The sequence below is a fragment of the Lolium rigidum genome, chromosome 5 (genome assembly GCF_022539505.1).
Source record: "Lolium rigidum isolate FL_2022 chromosome 5, APGP_CSIRO_Lrig_0.1, whole genome shotgun sequence".
Lineage (NCBI taxonomy): Eukaryota > Viridiplantae > Streptophyta > Magnoliopsida > Poales > Poaceae > Lolium > Lolium rigidum.
The window spans coordinates 233,358,610-233,381,929 of record NC_061512.1 but is presented as its reverse complement, the minus strand read 5'-3'; the positions used below and the strand labels follow the sequence as shown (position 1 = coordinate 233,381,929).

The 23,320-nt window shown below is 47.9% G+C and overlaps 1 protein-coding gene across 1 annotated transcript; it reads left to right on the top strand.

The window, feature by feature from the left end:
• The first annotated feature begins 10,184 nt into the window (after positions 1–10,184).
• Positions 10,185–16,198, top strand: LOC124657244. The gene is made up of 7 exons (XM_047195826.1): positions 10,185–10,813; positions 11,238–11,332; positions 12,290–12,422; positions 12,742–12,786; positions 12,902–13,024; positions 15,502–15,589; positions 16,155–16,198. The coding sequence occupies exons 1-6, from the start codon at positions 10,185–10,187 to the stop codon at positions 15,569–15,571; spliced, it is 1,095 nt and encodes a 364-aa protein (XP_047051782.1). The 3' UTR covers positions 15,572–15,589; positions 16,155–16,198.
• The last annotated feature ends 7,122 nt before the right edge of the window (positions 16,199–23,320 follow it).

Here is a 23,320-nt window from a genome sequence, read left to right as displayed (position 1 = left end):
TTGTAAAGTAGTTTGTCCAGTCAAAGATGCCATTAGGGTTTGTTCCAATGTAAGCCACCCTCTCCCCTATATAAGGAGAGGGGGTACTGCCTCTTACAGGAGCGAGACCACAGAGAGATCAGTGAATAGAACTTGTAACCATGTTGAGATCAATGAAGCTAGCGATCTAGTAAAGAGTTCTTCCTCTTGTCTCTCTTCTTGTTACCGACCTTTGGTTGTGTTCTTGAGGAAAGCATCCGGAAGTTCTTCCCATCTAATCGCAAACCCTCCCCCGAATCCTCTAGCGTCCATTCGGCCCCAATCTAAGCCATCCTATGGCATCTGTCTGTTCACCACGACGACAGTTGGCGCCCACCGTGGGGAATGAAGTGGCGCTTGAAGGAGTTCACATTCGGGCGGGCATCCTCGAGGTCGCCGGCGAGCGTACGGTGTCCGCGCTCGTGCAGCGCATCTACGCCATGGACTTCATCAACGACAACGCGGGCTGCTTCGCCAACGGCGGCGTCTTCCCCAAGAACGGCCGCATCATCGAGTTCGGCAGCCACCGCGTCTACTTCGGCACTGTCCCTGCGCGCCAGCGCCTCTCGCCGGTGCTGGTGGCACCTGACCCACCAAGATGGCTCTGTGCTGGTCGCATCGCCGGCAGCGTCGAGGTAATGATGACCGGTGTGGCTGGTGCAGGAAAGGAGGCTGTAGGTGAAGGTGCTGGTCGCGCGGTTTCGACCCGCGCGGCTAAGCCACCGCTGGAGCGCGACGCAGGCGCAGCGGGAGCATCATCCGCGCCACCGGAGACACCGCTCCAAGCGGCGATGAACGTCCTCGCCACCCCCATCGCGCAGAACGTCGATCCGGCAGCGGCTCAGGCGGAGCTGGAGGCGCAGCGGCAGAAGGTGCTCGAAAGCGGCAAGGACATCGTCCGGGCGCAGCGTGAGCTGAACCTAACCCTACGTGAGTACAACGCTGCCCATGGCTTTGCTTCTGGTAGCGCGCATGCTGCCAGGATGCCGGAAAACCGGCTAAAAGCTCGCAACCTAGATCAAGATTTGCGCAAAGATATTCTTACCGGCAAGAGTGCCTCTGCATCTGTTAGCATCGTGGAAAAACCTAAATACAGTAGCCCGGATAAAACTATAAAAGCTGCTAAGGCTGCAGTAGAACTATGCGAGTCGCTTTCCGGAGATGCTTTGGTAAAACAGCAAGAGCGTGTTAGAGAGCTGCTGGAAACTATTGAGCAGGAGAACGCTGAGCAGCTGGCTAAGCTGAACAAGGCAGCGGCCTCAAAATCCGCGCGTTCAACAAAGAATGCCGGTAGCAAGTCCCATGGGCAGGCTTCGTCCCCCCATCCGGACAGAAGAAGAGAAAAAGAGGTGAATGCGCGACAGATGACTGTGTATGATCCGGTTCTTGCCGGAAAGCAACAAGCCGGACAACATGATGCCGGTAGGAAAAGCCAAGGGGCAGAGCGAGGCTACGCCAGAGGAGGCTATGCCGGAAACAATCATGCCGGTAGATATGAGACCGGGCAAAATTATTGAGCTGCAAGGGCAGCGTACGATGAGGAGGAAATAGACCCCCCGAGGTACCGGCAGGCAAGGGCCGTGGTACCGGAATGTTATGATGAAGCTGATTCTGCAAGACCGGCAGCATACCGGAACCCATTGGGAGAACGCTTGGGAGAGATACTTACCGGAACGGGATGCGAGGCACCGTCTGGATAGAGTGTACTTGTCGGAAATGATCGAGGAAGAAGGTCCTCCAGGTCCAAAGTGCTTTGGCCCAAGGATCATGAGAGAAAAACCACCAGTACGCAACTTTACGTTGCCCCGTGACACAAAAACATACTATGGCACTACGAAGCCGGAAGATTGGCTCGCGGATTACGTGACCGCGGTATACGTCGCAGGCGGTGGAGGAACCGTAGCAGGAGGAGGAAAGAGGTGTTGGGCCGTGAGAGTCATACCATCGTTTTTGGTTGGACCGGCAAGAATTTGGCTAAACAACTTGCCGGCGGGAAGCATAAATGGCTGGCTGGATTTTGAGGAGGCTTTTGTGAGCAATTTCAGCAGCACCTATCAGAGGCCAAACAGGCCGCAGCAACTTGCTCTGTGCATACAGCGCCCGAACAAAACAGACCGGGATTATCTGGCCCGGTGGAACACTACAAGGAACTCCTGTGAAGGGGTAATCGAAGCACAGGCCATTGCTTGGTTTAGCAGTGGGTGCAGAAGAGGTTCACCGTTGTGGCAAAGGCTGCAGCGGAACATGCCGACGACGTTGGCAGAGATGATACGTGTGGCGGATAGCTATGCGTTGGGAGACCCAACGCAGCCGGCAGTACAACCTGAGCCGGAACAGCTACGCCAAGAGCAACACCAGGACAACCGGAATAACAAAAGAAGAGAAGATTTTCCGGATCGAAGGTACGGTCCGCAGCAAGTTGCTGCTGTGCAGGAAAACTCTGAGGCCAGCGGCAGTCAGAGGCAAAGAACCGGATCGCAGCCGTGGGCGGGTCCTAAGAAACAATGGGTGGAAAAGAAACCCCGGGTCCGTAAAAGAAACTGGCAGGAACCCGCAAAATACACCATGGAAGCTGCCATGGACCAACCATGCCGGTGGCACACACCGAACCCGGCACACCCGTCAAACCACTTGACGAAGGATTGTACCTGGACGAAATACTTGATGCAGAAGGGAGCGGTAAAAGATGCGCAACCGCCACAAGACATGCCGCGACAACAACAACTACCGCCACCACCGCCGCTTACCGGGGCAAACGCCTTACCGGTGCAGCCAAACCGGCAGCAGTACCAACAAGTTAACCGGGTGGAGCAAAACGATAACCAACCACCTCCACCGGCACCTTTAGGCCGGAACGTTTACGAAGACCCGCATCTGTGCTGTGTTGTCTTTGTCACTGAGCCAATGGATAGGCAAAGTGTGCATCGCCGCTCCATGGAGGTAAACGCCGTGATGCCGGCAGTTCCCAAATACATGCTATGGTCAGATCAGGAGATCACCTGGTCGTTCAAGGATCACCCCAAAATCATGCCGAATCCGGGTGGATATGCTCTGGTTGTGGACCCGATCATGAAAGGGCCGCAAGCGCGAGTGAAGTGTACAAGAGAAGCGTTACCGGTGTCCTTCAAAGATGTGTGGAACCGGAAGAAGGGAAAGAAATGCTTGAGGAAATTCACCAAGGAGAGTGTGGGCATCATGCCTCATCAAGGGCGCTGGTAGCAAAAGTATTCCGGCATGGGTTTTACTGGCCCACTGCTTTGGAAAACGCTGAGGATTTGGTAAGAAAATGCAACGGGTGCCAGAGGTACGCCAAGCAAAATCATACCCCGGCGTCCGGTTTAAAAACAATACCATTAACATGGCCGTTCGCCGTTTGGTGCCTTGACATGGTTGGCCCATTCAAGACCGCAAGAAGCAGCAGATGACCCACATCTTGGTTATGGTGGATAAATTCACCAAGTGGGTAGAAGTGAAACCTATCGCAAAATGTGATGGGCACACAGCAGTGAAGTTCTTAAAAGATGTCATTTTGCGGTATAGATACCCGCACAGCATCATCACTGACAATGGAACCAACTTTGCTCAAGGTGAGTTCAAAAGGTTTTGTGACGACAAGAATATCCGGTTGGATTTGTGCTCAGTGGCACACCCACAAGGCAATGGCCAGGTGGAAAGAATGAATGCTTTGGTACTTTCCGGTATCAAACCTAGACTCATTGATGCAGTGGAAAAATCACCGGGATGTTGGCTTGATGAGATACCATCAGTGCTGTGGAGTATAAGAACAACTCCAAACCGGTCTACCGGATACACTCCGTTCTTCATGGTTTATGGAGCGGAAGCGGTCATACCAACCGACATCATCCATGATTCACCAAGAGTACAGACTCTATACTGAGCAAGAGGTCAAAGAGGCCAGAGAAAATGATGTGGACTTGCTAGAAGAAGCAAGAGAGCTGGCTTTGGCAAGAACAACCATTTACCAGCAGAACCTCAGACGCTATCATGACCGGAAAGTTAATCCAAGAGTTTTCCGGGAAGGAGATCTTGTGCTTCGCCTAGTGCAGCGCACTGAAGGCCGGCATAAGCTCTTGCCACCATGGGAAGGTCCCTTCATTGTAAGCAAGGTGCTTCACAATGATGCATACTACTTGATTGATGCACAGGAGTGGAAAAAAGAAAAGGCGGACAAGTCCGGAGAGGAGAGCAAGCGTCCATGGAACGTAGCTCTGTTGCGTCCTTTCTACTCTTGAAGTGGTGGTGTAAGAAGTTCCTTTTTGTACCTTATATGCTATGAATAAAAGATGCCGGAACATTGAATGAATCTCGGGGACTACCCCAATAAGATTGCATGTAACTTGTCTATTTTTTCAGTTTACCGGTTGCTTATTGAACGTTTTTTCTTTCCGGTTTAGTAGTGTGCTAAACCCTACCGGAGTCTTCGACTCTGCTGCTGTCCGCAACCCGGCTTCATGGCAAGCAAGATAAACCGGTAGGGGATAAGCACATGAACTGCGGAGAGGGAGAGCAGGAAAGAACAATCCGGAAAATTTAACTAACCCCGGTTAATCCGATTTTTTGCAAAGTTTCGAAGTTATTTCTAAGTTCAAGAAAATGCTTGTTTGGTGAAAAAACCTTGTGCTCATACGCCAAAGAACGCCCAAAGAAGGCAGGCAGAGCCAAGGCAAAAGAACCAAGTGTGCATCGAATTGGATGCAGAAACAATTTGGAAATCTTTGCAGTGCAGGATAAAAGCAGAACCAAACGCAAAAATGCTAAGGCAAACTCAAGATAATTAGCTACCGGTATAACTTACCGGCATAAAATGTTGTACGGCAACCACAAGCAGACTTAAGTTTTACATCATAAGCCCCCGGCATACCGGGGCAGAATTTAACAAAACATTGTTTTAAGCCACGCAGGGCCAAACAGCACGGCAAGGTAAATTGTAAGACAGGTAATCAGGCAGCAGGGGCTTCCGGAGGAGCGTTGCCGATACCAAGCATCATCTAGAGGCTCCTCCTCGGCTTCATCCTCCTCCTCATCAAGATAATCTTCGACGTCGGAGGGGGAGGGATGAATGTGCGCATTTCGGCGTACTCCGCGATATGGTACGCACGATCCCACGCGCTTCGCGGTGAGAATCGGGTCCGGATCGGTTTCCGCGCCTTCGCGCACTCCGGTGAGGGCATCCAGGTCAAGCTCCGGGTACCAGGAACAAGCAACGCGGAGGGCGGGAATCCGCTCCAGCCGCGGGCAGCAGAGCACTGCCACTCGCGGATCCTCCTGCCGGCGCCCTTGAGACGGTCGCTGATAAGGGAGAAAGTATCCGGCACCTCCTCGCCAGGCCAAAGGGTCCTGAAGAGCTGGGTAGCTACATCAGGAATATCAGACAGATTGCGGTCTATGGCGCGCATGTGAGACACCCGCGCGTTAAGCGCGACCAGGTGGTCATTGGGCGTCCATGGCACAGCAAGATTCGCTTGGCCCTGGGCAGTGCGGCGCGCGTCAACCTTCTTGACAGCGTACGTCTGAGAGTCCGGAAAGAGGCCTGTGCAAAGAAAGAAAAAGGCTAAGGAAAAGAATCCGGGAGAAAAAGAGACCGGAATGAAAAGAATCCGGGAGAAAAAGGCACCGGAATGAAAAGAATCCGGAAGAAAAAGAGACAGGAAGGAAACATAACGAAAAGAAAATAGGGTTGGAGGAAAAAAGGCTCGTATGCAGTAGTCAAAATATATAAAGGAAAAGGACTCACGGTAGGCAAGAGCGTCAGTTTGCAGGATCAGCTGGTTGCACTCCTTGTGCTCCTCCTCCAAACGCGCGGCTTTCTCCGCGGCACCTTTCCGGGCCTTGGCCAGCTCCTCCAGCTCAGCTCGCAACACCACGGTGGCATTGCCGGCGTCCTCCAGAGCCTCGTCCATCTTGGCCGCCGCATCGGCTTCAGCCGGCTTTGAGGGCCTTGGCATGGTCAAGCCCCGCCTGAATGAGCTGGGACTTGAGCTCCTGGTGGCTGGTCTTGTAGGCGCTCAGCTCCTCCTTATGCTGCCGGATGAGCTGGTCCTTCTCCCCTGCAACCCGGAAAAGAAGATGTTAACAAGATTATGCTAGTAAACATGAGAAGAAAATCAAGTTAACAGGAGAAAGGGGGAAAGTTATACGTTGAGCGGTGGCGAGCTGCTCCTTGAGAGCGTTAATGGAAGCTTCCGGATCACCGTTAGCAGTAAATTGCGAATGTTAGGAGGAAAAAGGTTTCCGGTAAGAAAGATGCCGGTAGAACAAGAACTTACCTTGGCACTTATCGTGTGCCTCAGCGAGCTCCCGATGCTCCCATAAGAGCTCCTCAAAGAGGGCCTTCCGAGCGTCAGCCGTGAGCTGTTCAAGAAAAAGAGGTTAGTTGAGTTTTGCGCTAAGAACAAAGTTCTTAAACCGAAACTCGGGGACTGGCAGTGCCGGTTTCGCGCGTTTCTAAGATAAATTTTGCGCTAAGAACAAAGTTCTTAACCCGAAACTCGGGGACTGGCAGTGCCGGTTTCGCGCGTTTCTAAGATAAGTTTTGCGCTAAGAACAAAGTTCTTAACCCGAAACTCGGGGACTGGCAGTGCCGGTTTCGCGCGTTTCTAAGATAAGTTTTTAAGTTAAGTTTTGCGCTAAAAGCTGCGCTCTCACCACAAAACTCGGGGACTGGGAAGATAGACAAGAGCAGAAAGTTACCGGCAAAAACAACCCTAATTGCATAATCCCTTACTTCTTGGGTCGGAGGGTTAGTAGTGTTGAAGGGAAGGAGGCCCCATTCCCAGTTAAATGGCATAGCAGTTTGGCAAATCTGCTTAGCCTTGAGGACAACGTCTTTCTTGCTAAGGGGATGGCCTGTGATCTTGGTAGGATCGCCAGGGCCATACATCTCGCTCATCCTATGCGCACGGCGCTTCAAAGGAAGCACCCGGCGAGAAACGAAGGTGCGGACGATATCGTCAGAGCAGATGTTGGTGTCCTTCATCCGCTGCTTCATGAAGCGTATAATCCGGTTAGTCTCGTTGTGAGACTCCTTCGGATTGTAGCCCCAATTGGCCTTCGTGGGCGGCGCCGGATCAAAAAGAGGCAGATCAATAAGATTCGCGGCGCCGTTGTTCTTCACGTAAAAGAAAGTCCCTTGCCACAACCGGCAAGATTCGAGGCCGGAAAACTTAAAAAAGGGGCTCCCTTGCCGGGAGCCGATTATGCAAGACCCGCATTGCACGGGAGGTTTAGGTTTGGGGATATCTAAGCCCTGAACGGAGTTAATCCGAAGGGCAAAGAAGCGGGCAAAAGTCTCACAGGTGGGACGAATGTCGATATAGGCCTCCATGAAGGTGGCATAACAAGAAAGGTAAAAGATGGCATTGCCAGGAAGGTGGTGAGGTTGGACTTTATAGAAATCTAGAAACTCCCGGAAAAAAGGGGAGGCAGGAAGGCCGAAGCCACGCTCAAAGTGAGCAAGAAAAACAACATATTCGTCGGGCTCGGGGTCCGGTTCAATTTCATCATCAGGAATCCGGCAAGTGACTCCTGCCGGAATCCTGCGGGACCGGTACAACCAATCGATCTCATATTCACTGACATTGGAGCCCATCCAAGCTCCGCGGGTGACTGGGGAAGGCTCTGCGCCGGAAGATTGGCTAGAGCTGCTAGAGGCTCGGCCAGAGCTACTCGCTTCTTGGCTACCGGAAGCTTGGCTAAAGCTACCGGATTCTAGATGGCGACCGGATTCTTGATGGCTACCGGATCCCTGCTGGTTGCCGGAATCGGTCTCCATCGGATCTGGAGCGGTGGATTCACCGGGAGATTGATCACGGTGTCCAACAGAAAGGGAAGAAGAAGATGCGGAGGAAGATTCCTCGTCAGACATTGGAAGGGAAGGTAAAAGAACAGAAATCCCACACTTGGACCCCGCGTGAAGATCTACGAGTAAGAAGAAAACCAAAGAAAAAGAGGAAATAAGAACACCGTAGACCCAAGATCTGAAAAGCAAGCAAATAGCGAGCAAAGCAAGATTGGTACCAACCTTGAGCGGCGCAGTCGCTGAGGAAGGTGTTCGCCGGTGGTGGAGCGGACCTGCGGTCGCCGACGGGCACCGTCGACGGCGAGGCGGAGAAGCTCGCGAAGGAGCGAGAATGCAGCGGGCGCGGTGGAGCTGCTGCTAGAGATTCCCGCACAGCGAGGTCCGGCGGAAGCACGGCGTGGGTTCGCCGGGCGCCGGAGCTGGAGCAAGCGACGGCGGACGGAGAACGGCGGAAGTACAAAGGCAAGGAGCACTGTGCGCGAAGGATGAGGAATGCGAAGAAGAGGAAGAATAAGGAGCAGTTGTGCTTATAAAGGAGAGAGAGGATGGGCTGAAAACCGCTGGGCCGCGGCGGTTCGCCTCGCGGTCCGCGACGGTTCGCGCCGCGGGCCGCCACGTGGCAAAGAGGTACACGCGAGAAAAGAGGAGGCCACACGGAGGCGCACACGGGATCCAAAGCGGTTAGTGGGATCCGCCGTGGTGCATTAAATGGGCGCGCGGGAGTCGGAGCGAAGTGACAACTGACACTGGCGCGACAGTTACAGTGCGCATGTCACTGACAGGCGCGGGGCCCAAAATATTCTCGACTTCGCCGAGGAGGAAATAAATGCGAATGGTACCGGAGAAAAAAGGTGCCGGAACGTGCCTTGTGAAGAGAGGAGAATGAAGAAGAGTAAAAGGTGCTGGAACCGAGCTTAAGCCTAAGGGATTAAACCGGTATCCTAAAAACTCCGGAAACCTGGCATAGTCTGTGGGATAGAATCCTCCAGACTGTACCAGCTTCGGGGACTAATGTTGGGGGGATAACCCCCGGTATGCCAAAGGCATGCCAGACCGGATGGTTTGAGCCGTCAAGATACCGGTTTAATGTTCTTACCGGAAGCAAGGTAGGAATTTAGGATAAGTGAGGCTAAGCCGGTATCCCCAAAGGGGTATGCCGGAGCCCGGTAAAGAAGATACCGGAAGGGAGGGCCTGTCGGCAGGACTGGTCAAAGATTCTCCTCAGAGCAAGAAGACAAGGATGAGCTAAGCAAAGTGACTTTAATCGGAGCCCTGGCGCCAAAGAGAGAGGTGACGCTGAAAGAAGCCGGAGGACATCAGCATTTCTGATTAAAGAGGACTCCGGCGTCACCTGTGATTAAAGTAGCTTTGTAAAGTAGCTTTGTAAAGTAATTTGTCCAGTCAAAGATGCCATTAGGGTTTCTTCCAATGTAAGCCACCCTCTCCCCTATATAAGGAGAGGGGGTACTGCCTCTTACAGGCGCGAGACCACAGAGAGATCAGTGAATAGAACTTGTAACCATGTTGAGATCAATGAAGCTAGCGATCTAGTAAAGAGTTCTTCCTCTTGTCTCTCTTCTTGTTACCGACCTTTGGTTGTGTTCTTGAGGAAAGCATCCGGGAAGATTTTGTTGTGAAGGAACCTAGAGCAAAAAATATTGTTAACCACTCTTATTTGTAGCATTAAGTTTTTAAAAATATTGGAATGATTTTTGTTGTAATGGGGCAATATTTTGGTACGCGGGGTGAGAATTTTTGTTGTAATAGACTCTTTTTTTACGTGTTGTAATAGATTCTGTTATAGGCTAATATCTTGACGGTGACATATTTAATGTAAATATTGGGATGGTCAAGGCCGAAGTAGTATAGACCGCGGGTTGATTTCAGAAAATAAGAGGGGTAAATGCAAACATCGTTCCGGCTGTTTTTTGAACGTTGGATCTAAATCCAATGACACGGAGGGCAACCCGATTTTCCACCCAGATCGGGCGACCGAGGCCTAGCGCTACCCTAAAGAAAAGGAAGTAAAATGAGCTGATTGATACGGAGATCCATCCATGAATTAACGAGAGAAAATCACCCGATACTATAGAAAAGAAGCGAGCGAAAACAAAGGGTCAGCGACAACTAGCGAGGGATTAACGCGAGATTAGCTAGCTCTCCTCCTTCTACGTCGCTCTCGCACCAAGCTACGCGCCGCTACGGATCCATCTGGTTTTCAAACCTACGGATCGGTATCATCTGGTTCAGCCCCTCTATGGCCGCCACGTGCACCGCCCAGTACTAACGCTAACACTGCTCTCTTGCTCGGGAAACGCCTGTCTCCCCTCCCCCTCCCCTTGCGGCGATGGGGGGCTCCATGGCTGCTCTTATGGCGGCGGCGGCGGCGGTGTCGCTGCTGATGCTGCTGGTGTCTTTGGCGGCCACGGACAGATACGATCAGGAGACCCGTCGGATCTTCGTGGAGTGGAAGGGCAAGTACGGACAGTCCTATAAGGACGTCGGCGAGGAGGAGTGCCGGTACGCGGTGTTCAAGGACACCCGCCGCATTGTCGACCGGCACAACGCCGCCAGGATAACCTCATCCGGCCTCAACGGTCTCAGCGCCCGCAGCAGAGAGGAGATTCTTCGCGGGAAAGGTTTCCGGATGGGGGAGGTATCCTACGAGCAGGAGACCCGCCTCATGTTCGTGGGGTGGAAGGCCAAGTACGGGAAGACCTACAAAGACGCCGGCGAGGAGGAGTGCCGGTACAAGTTGTTCAAGGGCAATCGCCGCCTCGTCGTCCAGCTCAACGACGCCGCCGGGGAAACCGCATACGGCCTCAACCAATTGGGCGACCTCACCAACGAGGAGGTCCGCGCATGCTGCTACGGGCGTGGGGAGTTCCGGAACAACCCGGAGATAGATGGAAAGCTGAGCGCCAGGTGCCAGGCCGCTGCCGCCGACCTTGTGGACACCGTCGAAGGGAGGCTGAGGTCCCAGGTTATCATCTTGCTGTTTTTAGTTTCCATATTAATAATATTGCATTTCCTTAATTTAGTACTTTCTTCCTTTTAATTGCTGTGTAAAAAGTCTACTAGAATCTTGTATTTCCGTTAAGCGAATCTCTACTACTTAAAAAGACTAAAGTGGTTCCTTATTCTGCCACGATACGTTTGGTCGTCCTTGGTCGTTCGTCGTCCCGCAAACCGTGCCTCCCGAAAAAACCGCTTCGTCAAAACCATCGCTTCTCTCAACCCACCCACGACCGCACATCGGCCGCCGTCCATCTCCCTGTCTCCCATCTGCACGCCACGCCCGACCCAACCGCCAACGTTCCCACACCGCCGCTCGAGCCCTAGGACGCCGCCACACCGTCTACCATGAGTGGCTGGCTTGTTCCCGCCCGGCGACCTGCAGCCTGAGGACCACTCCGTCGCCTCGCCGCCGCCGCCCGCCGCCCGCCCGCAGCCTCTCCGATTGGATTCCTCCGCAGAATCACCCCCACACCCGAGGTGAGAACTCGTGGCCCTCCTCCGCCCCCCTGGTTTTCTTCGTCATTGTTAGCCTCGATTCGATTTGTTCGGAGCCGATCGCTTTGGTAGGTAGGAGGATCCGATCTGGATGTGCTCGCGCTCCTGGGCGTCGATTTGGTTAGCTCGCCGCTCGTTTTTGTGGACGCGGCGTGAACTAGGGTTTGGGTTAATCTGTGCTCGACATTAGGGCTCGGTTCTCTATTAGGATTCCGTGGTGTTGTTGACTTGTTGTTTCAGTTCGGTCAAAAAATCGTGGCACTGTGCGTATCGGTTGAATTAGACTACCTCTCCTTAGTGATGGAATGTTTGATTAGATTTGATGATCTCGTCGGATGGTAGTTCTGAGTATAATTCAGTGCTGTCCGTTTTGATTAGTAGCGTGTGGCCAGATTAGATGAAGGGGCGGCCCTTGCATGAATGTCTTGTGTCATTATTTCGTTTATTTTGTTGCCAGCTAATAAGCCAGTTGCGTCGGCACTCCCAGAGATTGCCCTCGTCACATGCTCATTATTTTGTTGGTGAGCTTAGCTGTAGAGCCAACCAGTAAAGTAGATTGTTCTGGCCATGATACACCATGTGTACTGATTTCTTCAATATAAATCGAATGAAATGTAATAATGGGGATGCTTTTGGTTGAGCCATTTGTGTATGAACATAGATGGGAGGTGCGTGCATAGCTGCATAGAACCCCCCATCTGCTGCAATGAGTCATCTTCGGCAAGCGGAAGACCCAATTTGGTTTGCATCTCTCCTCCTCCTCCTCTTAATTAGATTGCAATATCTATACAAGAACAGTCCTGTCAGAGGATTTCTGGCAAGATATGTGTATTTATGTTTGGAATTTTGATCGATTTGGTCTGAAATTTTGAGGCGCGCTGCTCGAATTGAGGATTCCAGCTCTGTGATTCTAGCACGGTTTTGTTTGTTTGTGTTTAGGTGATGCTGAAACAAAGATTGCCTTGCTCGTAGCAGATGGCGAGGACCCAGGGAGGAAGGAAACCATGTTGTTCCCGCATGGCGCCGGTAATTTGGGTGGCGTGCAGGATGCAGCTTCCCCTAACGCTACTAGGTATTGTTGGAACAAGCTAGCTTTCCTAGGCAAACATCGATGGTCCAAGTACAATTTATGCCAATCAGTGGTTCATGTGACATTAGCTAAACTCTATTTTGATGTTACTTTTGGTACCACTCCGATTGCTCATGTTGTCAAGGCTATTTAGTATTTAATGTTCTGATTTTGTCTCTTCTCTCATTTGTCCTTACACCTACATAATTCAGTTTTCTTGTTCAGTGTTCGCCTCATTTGAAAACGTATGCTTGCAATATCTGGCCAATAGATGGTTCTCTATGCAATTTGATTTGATATGATATGATATATGATGCTGCAGTGCGCCTCATACGCTCGTCATCAAGAATATCCCCATTTGGTATAGGTTGGTTCAGATGTTGCCCAATATTCCTTTATAAATCTATGTTGTCTTGTGTCTTATTTTTTATGTATACCAACACCGGTATTTAGTTATCTAATTTGTGTCCTTATGGGTGCAGTAATTTGGTGTTGTTCAAACAAGAAAGTTTAAGACGCCCAAGACTGAAGGTGATGGTTTTTGCAGATCAAGTGGTGGCCACTTTGTGGAGGGATGTGGTTCAGTCCATGGAAGACGTGAGGATGTGAGTCTTGCTGTGACTACATGCACTGCATCAGTATGCTTCTGTAACTAAAGCTGCCGCTATATTTTTTAGTCTTTTCACTGGTCATTTTGGGCTTGTGTTTTTAGTGGGACACAAACGATGATTTCAATGGGGTGATGTATTGCAATTGATTCTCCTTTCCATAGAAAATTTTCCAAGGTAGATCGGGACAGAATTTTTCATGCCGTATTTCTCCTCGAATCGGCATTTTGCGTGCTATTGGCAACTATTGCGGGCGTGCATCCTACCCAGTAGTTTTCATGTGGTATGGGAATACAAAACTTAGAAAGACATTATTTTTTTGGTACAATTGTTTGGTGAAGAAATATGTCCTTTATATACTCACCCAATTTTGGCTGGCGATGGTAAGCTTGTATTCCAGGAAGCGGCAAAGCGAAGCTAATCATGTTGGTTCACTGACCTTGACTTTTGGTACTAATGTGAATTGATCACTCCCAATGCATCAGATCTCTTGTTTTACAGCCAGATTGTGCTGCATTTTTTCATTCCCTTTGAAGAACTCTCATTTAGATCTTTACTTAATTGCTAGAAAAATACCATATTGATCTTGAACCACTTATTTCCCTTTTCCTAACATTTTTAAGTCTACAACTTTGTTCTGGCAGTTTGCTTGGTTAAAAATTGACAAGGTTTTGTTATTTCAAATATTATTTTTGCAGTTTTCACTCTGGCATTTTTAGAAGTTACTTTTTATTTATCTTATATGCATGAATTTATATGACCTCGCTGCATTTCATATTCTAGCTATAGTATAATCCATAGACTAAATATGAGAACGTGCTTTAGAATAGGTTAGTACTTTATTTGGAACGTATGGAGTACTTATTATTGAATGCTGATGCTGAATTCTAAATATGGTTGACCTATAGGATTATCTGATCCATATATCTTGCCTGCACCTTTTGTTACGTATGAGAATGAGATGCAAATTATCCCTTAGAACTATTGTATTGTGTCATCTTTCTTCAGAATTATCTAAACATATGTATCCATTTGATTCTATAAGGTTTCCTCTAAATCATCGCTTATGCATTCATATCAAAGGAATTATGCATGATGAAGTTATTTTGCTTTGCAGGATCAACCACCTATTTATTCACAACTTGAAGTGTCAACTATACATATAGAGTTAGTGTTCGCTGCTGGTAGTTAAATTTAAAGTTGTTTCTTGATACAACCTACAAATATAAAACATAACATCTTTCGAGTCATAGAGGCTACATTTTGGCCTCATTACTTCTAATTATCCTCATTGATACCAACTTGAACATGAGATAGAATTCCACGATTAGTATTCTGTGGCATTGTTCTTTTGTTAGGGCATATGCTGCATTGATCTCTGCTTGTACTTCTGTGCCACAAGATATTTCTGGGATCCAACTATACTTGATATTGGTACACATCCAACTGGTAATGGTTATCATTAGGACAGAAAAAAGCATAGCCCAGCTTCCCTTGATTTTTTTCAGCATAAGTTACTTCTTTATAGATGAAAGGACAAATCCACATCCCTAGGATAATTTTATAAATTAAACTTGAGTTAAAAGAATTACTTTGGATAGGAAAATATATCAAAAAACCAACTTTGTACTGAAGAATGTTCAATACATTGTCTACCCAAGCAATTATATGAATACTCATGTGTACATTTTTGTCAGCCCCATTTCTTTATTTTCCTAGGCATATGTTACGCATTTACTTGCATTATCCTACTACTGCGGTCTTAGGATCACATTTATGTCTTGTAAGCTCTGTCTGAAGAGTATGAAATATCAAATATTCATGTGACAATTAATTAGATTAGAGAATTACACCATTTCATACAAAACAAAAAGGAGAAGGATATTGTCTCTATGTTTATGTATCCTAGGAATCTTTTTTTTTCACAAGTTCAATGTTGTAAATCCAGGGAGTGAATAATCAAGAAAAAATGTCTGTATGTACAATCCAATCAATGGTTATTTGTTCCTATAGTTTACTGTTAAAAAGAATTGGACTACAAATATCCATTGTATAAAAGTCTTAAATTAGCATGGAAAGATGGCTAACAAATTTCACTCAAACTTTAGTTTAACCGTAAAGCCTCGCATTGATACCGCCAAAACCGTAAATGTCTGCAGATCGTCCTTCCAGTCATAATTGGGCTCTTGGCATTTCAATTTAATAATTTATGAGCTAATAAAGAGGATTAGTATCCTTTAGGATCTTCTTTGGAGGGTTGTCTGTTTGTAGCTTGCTAGACATACAATATCTTTCCTATCGATTTGTACAAGATGTAGAATCATATAGCTATATTGAAAATGTGCTATGCCACTCGACTTGGTATTTATAGGAGTATATGGACTGAAGTTGTCGTAAAACAACCCATGCTCATCCTCCATCTTTGCCCTGGATTCGTCTATTTGATTTGTGACCTTGCCATCTTCTTCCCGCAGGCTCTCATGTAGTACCAAGGGGCAGCTGCACGACAAAGAGTTGGGAGCAGGGACGCGAGCTGGTGCATGAGAGGCGGAAGTTCAGACGGTGAGCCTTCTCCATCTCAGCATTTGGTTTCCCTTCTATTTTCTACTTTGTAGATAATAGAACATTTAGATTTTGTTTCCATTCTATATTACCCAATTCGTAATTATCAGGGTAACTTTCTGTCATATAGGATGAGCTGCGTGATGATGTGTTGCTTGTATTTGCAAACAAACAAGATATTCCTAATGTCATGAATGCAGCTGAAATAGTTGACAAACATTGTCTGCACTCCCAACCTTCCAAATGTCTACCATCCAACTTAAACCACCGATATTGGTTTCAGCAAAAGTGCAGCATCCTCTCGTTATAATGTAGCTCTTTTGTAGCATATTTTGGAGAAAGGAAATGAAAGGAGCCAAATTATCAAGTACGTTGGCTAGGCAGGTTCCGTCCATGAGCCAATGATTTATGGTTTAGTTATCAAATGTGTCTTGAGCTGAATTTTAAAACGCCTGTAGGTGCTAGACTAATCATATCTGAGATAATTGTTGGTATCATTGTTTGCCCTTTTGGATTCATAAGGTGCACATGCTGGTGCTAAAATAAATTATTTTGTGGGGTGCAGGTTCATTCAGAGCATATACGACTTCTGTATCTTTTCTAAAGAAGAACTTCGGCATATTCCTGTTTGGGGAAGAGGTTTATATTGGAGACAATGCTTGCTCAACATACGTACTTTACCGGTTCTTCTTTGGATATGGATGTTCTAGAAAATTAATTCACCGACACTTTTTTGATGAACAAAAAAGTATTGTTATGTTCGTGTATTATTCCAGAACCATGAAATATTGTAGGAACTAACTCAAGGGCCATGGTAGTTTGTTGATAGTTTACTTCATCTTTGTTGTGCGATTTTGTACATTTTGTCTATTCAGTTCACATGTTAGATAATTTGGAAATGCAACTTTGGCAATCTGTACCAAATGTTAGGTAATAGATCGATCATTAATATTATTTATTCCCTCTCACATTATTCATTTATAAATCATATTTTCAAACACGTTTCAATCCATCACATAATTAAGCAATATGTTGTTTCTTTAATATACTCGTAACAAAGAGTTTTACTATCACTCTTTGGGCAATAAAACTGTAAAAATGGTTCTCGTGAACCAATTAGAAACATTATTTGAAAATAATTTAAATACTTATTTGTTTCCAAATATTACATGGGTTGATTATTTATTTATCCCCCAATTTGTTCTTGTGTTCATTTATTATTCACCAATGAATTCAATGTATTATTTATTATATACCGTTCATTTACTGGTAACTTCATAATTTCTATTGTAGATCTTACTCCCTCTTTGACACAGAAAAATATCCCTTTGCCTCCGTTTGCTTGGGCGTATTTGGTGGTTCTGTTGGAGATCACCCTATGGACAATTTGACTTCGCTCTATCTCAATGCACCCTATTATTCGGTCCAGCTTGTCTTCCACTGGTCCTAACTTGGGAACCGCCGCACCTGAAATGATGTCTACATGTTTTTGATAGGTTAATTTTTTTTGTGTGGTGTGTGTTGTGATAAGAAACTATTCCATCACCTTGATCTTTATGTGTCTTTGGATGGTCATTAACCAATGATCCACGATTTGGTATATGTGTGAGTTGTCTTTTCATGTATCTGAATAATAATTTATTGTAATTTTATTTATCTAAATGTCTATGAATGATCTATGCATATCACTACATCTTTGTGTAAAGTTGGAACAATATAATTTATTTTCTGGCTTTTTCATATTGCCTGAACTTTTTCTGATGTGATTGACACAAAGTAGAGTTGACTAATACAGATCGGACCAAGTATACAAATATTACATTTTAAAATTATGTTTCCAAGTACGATGATGATATAAACTTGAGGCATATACTAAAGGGATTATAGGAAAATGGAAGCAAGTTTAACACAGTTAAGCAATCATTTGAACACACATAAATTAGGACACATGCTTCAGTTTATTATCTACTAAAATTTCCTATCCCGTGGCAACGCACGGGCATTTGTCCTAGTAATAGAAAAGGGGCTAGCCCGGTTGGAAAAGAATAATTATCATTGTTTCTTTTTTTTTTGTAAAGAACGAAATTATCTTTTTAACATGTGGTTGATTGTACACATACCATTTGCATCGAATAAAAACGTAACTAGTCCTGTAATTCTGAATTTTGTTTGGTCATCTGCAGTAGTTTTGATATCAATATGAACACAAAGGATATCTCCTGCTCTCCTGCCTGCAGGTCAAACGGCAAATTGCTGCAGTTTCGAGCCCATATTTCATTGGGGAACATATTGTCTAATGGCTTCGTGTGTACAAAGAACCATGTGTCATTATGAGATTCTGCGTAGTGCCTTGGTGGGTAGATAGGGGAACAATTATGGGTCCCTGCTTCATATATAAACGAACAAAGAGAAACTTAAAAAATTTGTTATAGGACTTGTTAGCTGATTGTACAATATTCTAGAGTTAACGACAAGTATGTGAAGAATTTTATTAACCTCTGGATATGGTTAGCCTAGAAGTTCATTTAGTATAGTACATATGGTAACCGGGATACCTTCTATTCCTACATGGTTTTACTGGAACTTGTGTGACTGGAGTACAGTATGAAAGAGAATCAAGGGTTTGGTTTTATGGTCAATGAGTGTTATAGAAAAAAAAATCATTGAGTATGTTCATCCTGGACATGAAAGTTTCTCAGCATTTGGACCGAGATAAGCTTAGCTGAAGACGGCAAAAAATTATAGTGTGCTAATGGTTGATAAGCTAGTGGATCCATAAGCCGTTTTTTTCTAGTGGATGTGATCTCACCATCTGCTGTGGTCTTGGAAACATCTTATATCTGAATCATGTGTGGATGTTTCACAATCCTATTGGTAGCAGCATATACTCGTTGCCATCACTGGCATAAAACCTCCTCATAGTTTTATTCATGTACAAACACTTCAATGTATTGATTCTCATTCGTTACTTTTTACTTGCTTTATATAGGTTTGCCAGTGCATTGCCATGGAACTGGAACAAAGTACAGAGTCTGGCGGTAGCGCCATTCCTGGAGATAGAGCACACATGTGAATCTGAAAGTCACTTCTGTTTGTTGCAGGAAAATTTAAGAATAAAAATGTTGCTAATGTAATATGATAAATTTGTGATGAAAATATATGCATTTCCAACCTATGATAAAGATTGTTTCTCATGTGTGTTTTTTGGCTATTTGCTATGTCAAACTTGCGAGCATCCTAGGCCAGCCATGCCATCCATTTTTAGATTGTACATATTGTATCTATCTAGGACCTAACTGTAATTGTACCTAAACCCTAATTGGCCTATATATAAACACAGGAACCCCACGGTCTTTACCGTGCGAGGCTTCCCCCCAATACCGTTCTACATGGTATCAGCCTAAAAACCCTAAAACACCGATCCTTCTCCACCGAGCCGCCGCCGCCGGGTCTAACCCTAGCCGCCGTCGCCGCTCTTCCTTCCGCTGCCACCGATGGCCACCTACCTGAGTTCCTTCTCCCCGGCCTCTAGCGCCATCGTCTCCGCCAACAACAGCGCCCCCGCCCCCTACCCTCCGGTAGTGCCCCGCGCCACGTCGGCCCCGTTGTCCTCTCCTTCGACGTCGGGAACTACACCAAGTGGGTGATCTACATGCGCGCCTCTCTCGGTCGCACCGGGCTCATCGGCCACGTCGACGACACTACTGCGGCCGCCCCCACTAACGCCGAGTGGGCCTCCGTGGACTACACCGTCCTCAACGTGCCGCATGCCGCCATCGACGAGGACGTCGCCGACATGGTCCTCTCCCGCAACCAGACTGCGCGCCAGCTGTGGCTCGCCATCCTCGAGCTCTTCTCCGCAAACAAGGCCAGCAAAGCCATCTACTTCGACTTTCGTCAGCTGGTCCAGGGCGCCTCCTCCATCACCGAGTACTGCCGGAGCCAGAAGAACATCGCCGATGCCGTCTCCGAGAACAACTCCCATGTGTCGGATCGCGCGCTCATCCTCAATACCATGCACGGTCTCGCGCCCCGCTTCTCCTCCGCGACCACGATGATCTCCATGATGGACCCGCTGCCCACCTTCCTCCGCGTCCGGAGCATGCTCCTTATGGAGGAGATGCAGCGGGCTAACGCCGCCACCACCGCCGCTTCCACCGCCCTTGTCGCCCAAGCCCGCCCCCAACAGGTGGCATGCACCAGCCCAGGCTGCCACGGCGACTCCAATGCCGGCAAGCCCAAGACCGCCACCAAGCCCAAGGGCAAAACCGGCGGCAAGCAAGGCGGTGCTCAAAGGGCAGCGACGCGTGCCCCCACTGGACCGTGGGTGTGCTTCTCCCCGGGGGCTGTGCCCTGCGTGCATCCTCCGGCCCTGTCATCGTCGGCCCTCGGCCCCAGGTGCACTTCACCACGGTGCCCACGGCCACGCCCGTCTACCAGTCCGCACTGTGTCCTCCTCCTCGCCAACCTGGGACAACGCAGGGCAGATCGCCGCCCTCAACAGCCTCTACGAGCAGGGTGGCTGGGTCATGGACTCCGGCGCCACCTCCCACATGACCAACGACGAGGGTAACATCCTATTTTCCGCACCACTCTCCACTCCACATTTTTTTACTGTCGGCAACGGCTCGTCCGTCCCGATATCTTCCTTGGGTTACACTTCCTTTAGGTCTCCTTCAGGAAAAATCTTCAAACTCAATCATGTGCTTCTTGTTCCTCACTTAATTTGCAATCTTTTGTCTATTCGCAAATTTACTCGAGACAATTCAAGTTCTGTTGAGTTTGACGCTCTTGGTTTTTCTATGAAGGATCTGAAGACTCGTCGCCGTGATCCTTCGCTGCAATAGTGAAGGGGATCTCTACACGTTTCCTGGCCGTCCGCGTCATGCTCCACCCACCGCCATCGCCATGCTAGCCTCCGCCTCCGCTGACCTCTGGCACCAACGACTTGGACATCCCGGTCAGGATGCTATGTCGACACTGCAGAAATTATCTTTCATTCAGTGTCATAAAGTTAGGCTCACGTCCGTTTGCCACACATGTCAACTTGGCAAACCAATGCGTCTGCCGTTTAGTTCGTCAACTACAGCATCTAGTGCCAAGCTTGATTTGATACATTGTGATTTGTGGACATGGCCAATTATAAGTAATTCTGGTTTTCGCTATTATCTTGTCATTGTCGATGATTACTCTCACTTTTATTGGTCTTTTACGTTGCATAAAAAATCTTGTGCTACTCGCACCTTGGAAACTTTTTTCGCATATGCTGGCACTCAATTTGGCACCTCCATACGCTCTCTCCAAACCGACAACGGTACCGAGTTCCTCAACAAACGTGTTGATACTCTTCTCTGTACACACGGTACGACACTCCAAACGTGTTCATATACCTCTCAATAGAACGGCAAGGCGGAGCATGTGTTTTGCACCATCAACGTGCACACGCTCATGTTCCATGCTAGTTTTTCGGAGTCGTTTTGGGTAGAAATTTTGGCTACGGCCACGTTTCTCCTCAATTGCCGACCATGCAAAGCCATCGGCTCGTCCATTCTGTTCACGCGTCTCCATGGTCGTCCTCCTCCATACCAGACTCTCCGGGTCCTTGGTTGCCTTTGTTATCCCAATGTTGCATCCACGACTCGTCACAAGCTTCGGCCTCGTTCCAAGCCTTGTGTCTTCCTCGGCTACCCCTCTCAACACCGTGTATACCGCTGTTACAACATCTCCTCAGGAAAAATAATCATCTCCCGCCATGTTGTTTTCAATGAGGGTGTTTTTCCGTTTCAGCATACTCCGGCACGGTCTGCGACATCGCTGCCATATCAACGACGCCTGAACTTCCTCTTCGCCGACCTTCAGGCTCTGTCGACATTGGCTGCCCCGCGGCAGCCTCCAGTGGCCTTGTCCGCGTCCTCCGACACCGAGGCTCCCTCTGCCAGGGCTGCTGCCACGCCCCTCCGCCCGCTGCCACCACCCCGGACGTGGCTCCCGAGGTGACCCGCAGCCGTGCTCCCGTGCGTGGTGGCGCTCGCACACCACGTGTGCCGTCCACGCCGCCCGCCGTCATCACCACCCGTTCCGGCTGGTCCGTTCGCCCTAAGGACCGGCTGAACCTCTGCGCCTCGGACTCCGTCGACAAGGTGCCCACTACGGCTCGGCAAGCTCTCCAGGATCCTATCTGGCGTGCTGCTATGGCGGCTGAGCACCAGGCCCTCATCGACAACAGCACCTGGTCTCTCGTGCCCCGGCCTCCTCGTGCTAACATGGTCACGGGCAAGTGGATCTTTCGGCACAAGTTCCACTCCGATGGCTCCCTTGCTCGGCGCAAGGCGCGCTGGGTCGTCCGTGGTTACTCCCAGCGCCCCGGCATAGACTACGACGAGACTTTCAGTCTCGTCGTCATGCCCGCCACCATTCGCCTCGTTCTCCACCTCGCCGTTTCCAGCTCTTGGCCTATCACTAGTAGGAAAAGCCTCATCAGTGGCGCACGAAAATTTGATTCTGTGGCGCACCGGTGGTGCGCCACAGAAATGTCGCCACAAAAATAAGCTTTCTGTGGCGCACCTGGTCGTGCGCCACAGAAATAAGGTTTCTGTGGCGCACTTGTTCTTAGGTGCGCCACAGAAAAGCGTGCGCCACAGAATTGCTTCTTAGTGCGCCACATAATTTGCTTGTATTATACACGATTTTGTGCTGCCTGCTATACATATGCAGTTTATACACAGCAATACAGATACACAATACAGCATTCAGATATAATATAAATATCATGTACATTGCACAGATATAACATAGACATCATCATCACATTACTTAGAGCCCGATCGAGATACATATATAGTGGCAAGTGTCAAATGTTTTGCATACAACTCTTAATTCATACAAAATTCACAATTTCGAGATACAAAGTAGTCTTCATCCGGTTCCTCCTTTGCTCCGTCATCTCTACCCACCAGGCTCGCTTGCATCGGGGTCCTTCCATCCAGTTCCTACTATGATGAAAATGGAAGAAAGTGAGACCAACAAGTATCCGATGCACAAGAGAAATGGAATAAATGCCTCATACATTGTTGGTCAACAAAAATATTAACATTCAGGGACGGTGTAAGTGAGACCAAGTCCGATGCACAAGAGATTGATATTTGTGCTATCTTACCAGTGCTCACTTACGCCGCCCCGAGTGTACGGTGACCAAACATTTTAATCATCGGCATTTTGAAAATGTCAAAGCAAATGGAATGACAAAATGGAATAAGTGCCTCATACATTGTTGGTCAACACAAATATTAACATTTAGGGATGGCGTAAGTGAGACCAAGTCCGATGCACAAGAGATTGATATTTGTGCTATCTTACCAGGCTCACTTACGCCACCCCCAAGTGTACGGTGACCAAGCATTTTAATCATCGGCATTTTGAAAATCTCAAAGCAAATGGAATGACAAAATGGAATAAGTGCCTCATACATTGTTGGTCAACACAAATATTAACATTTAGGGATGGGGTAAGCGAGGCCAGGTAGGATGCACAAGAGATTGATATTTGTGCTATCTTACCAGGCTCACTTACGCCACCCCCAAGTGTACGGTGACCAAGCATTTTAATCATCGGCATTTTGAAAATCTCAAAGCAAATGGAATGACAAAATAGAATATGTGCCTCATACATTGTTGGTCAACACAAATACTTTGCGAAGGGCCCCTTTCCCTGGTCGGCGTTCCGTCAACGGGT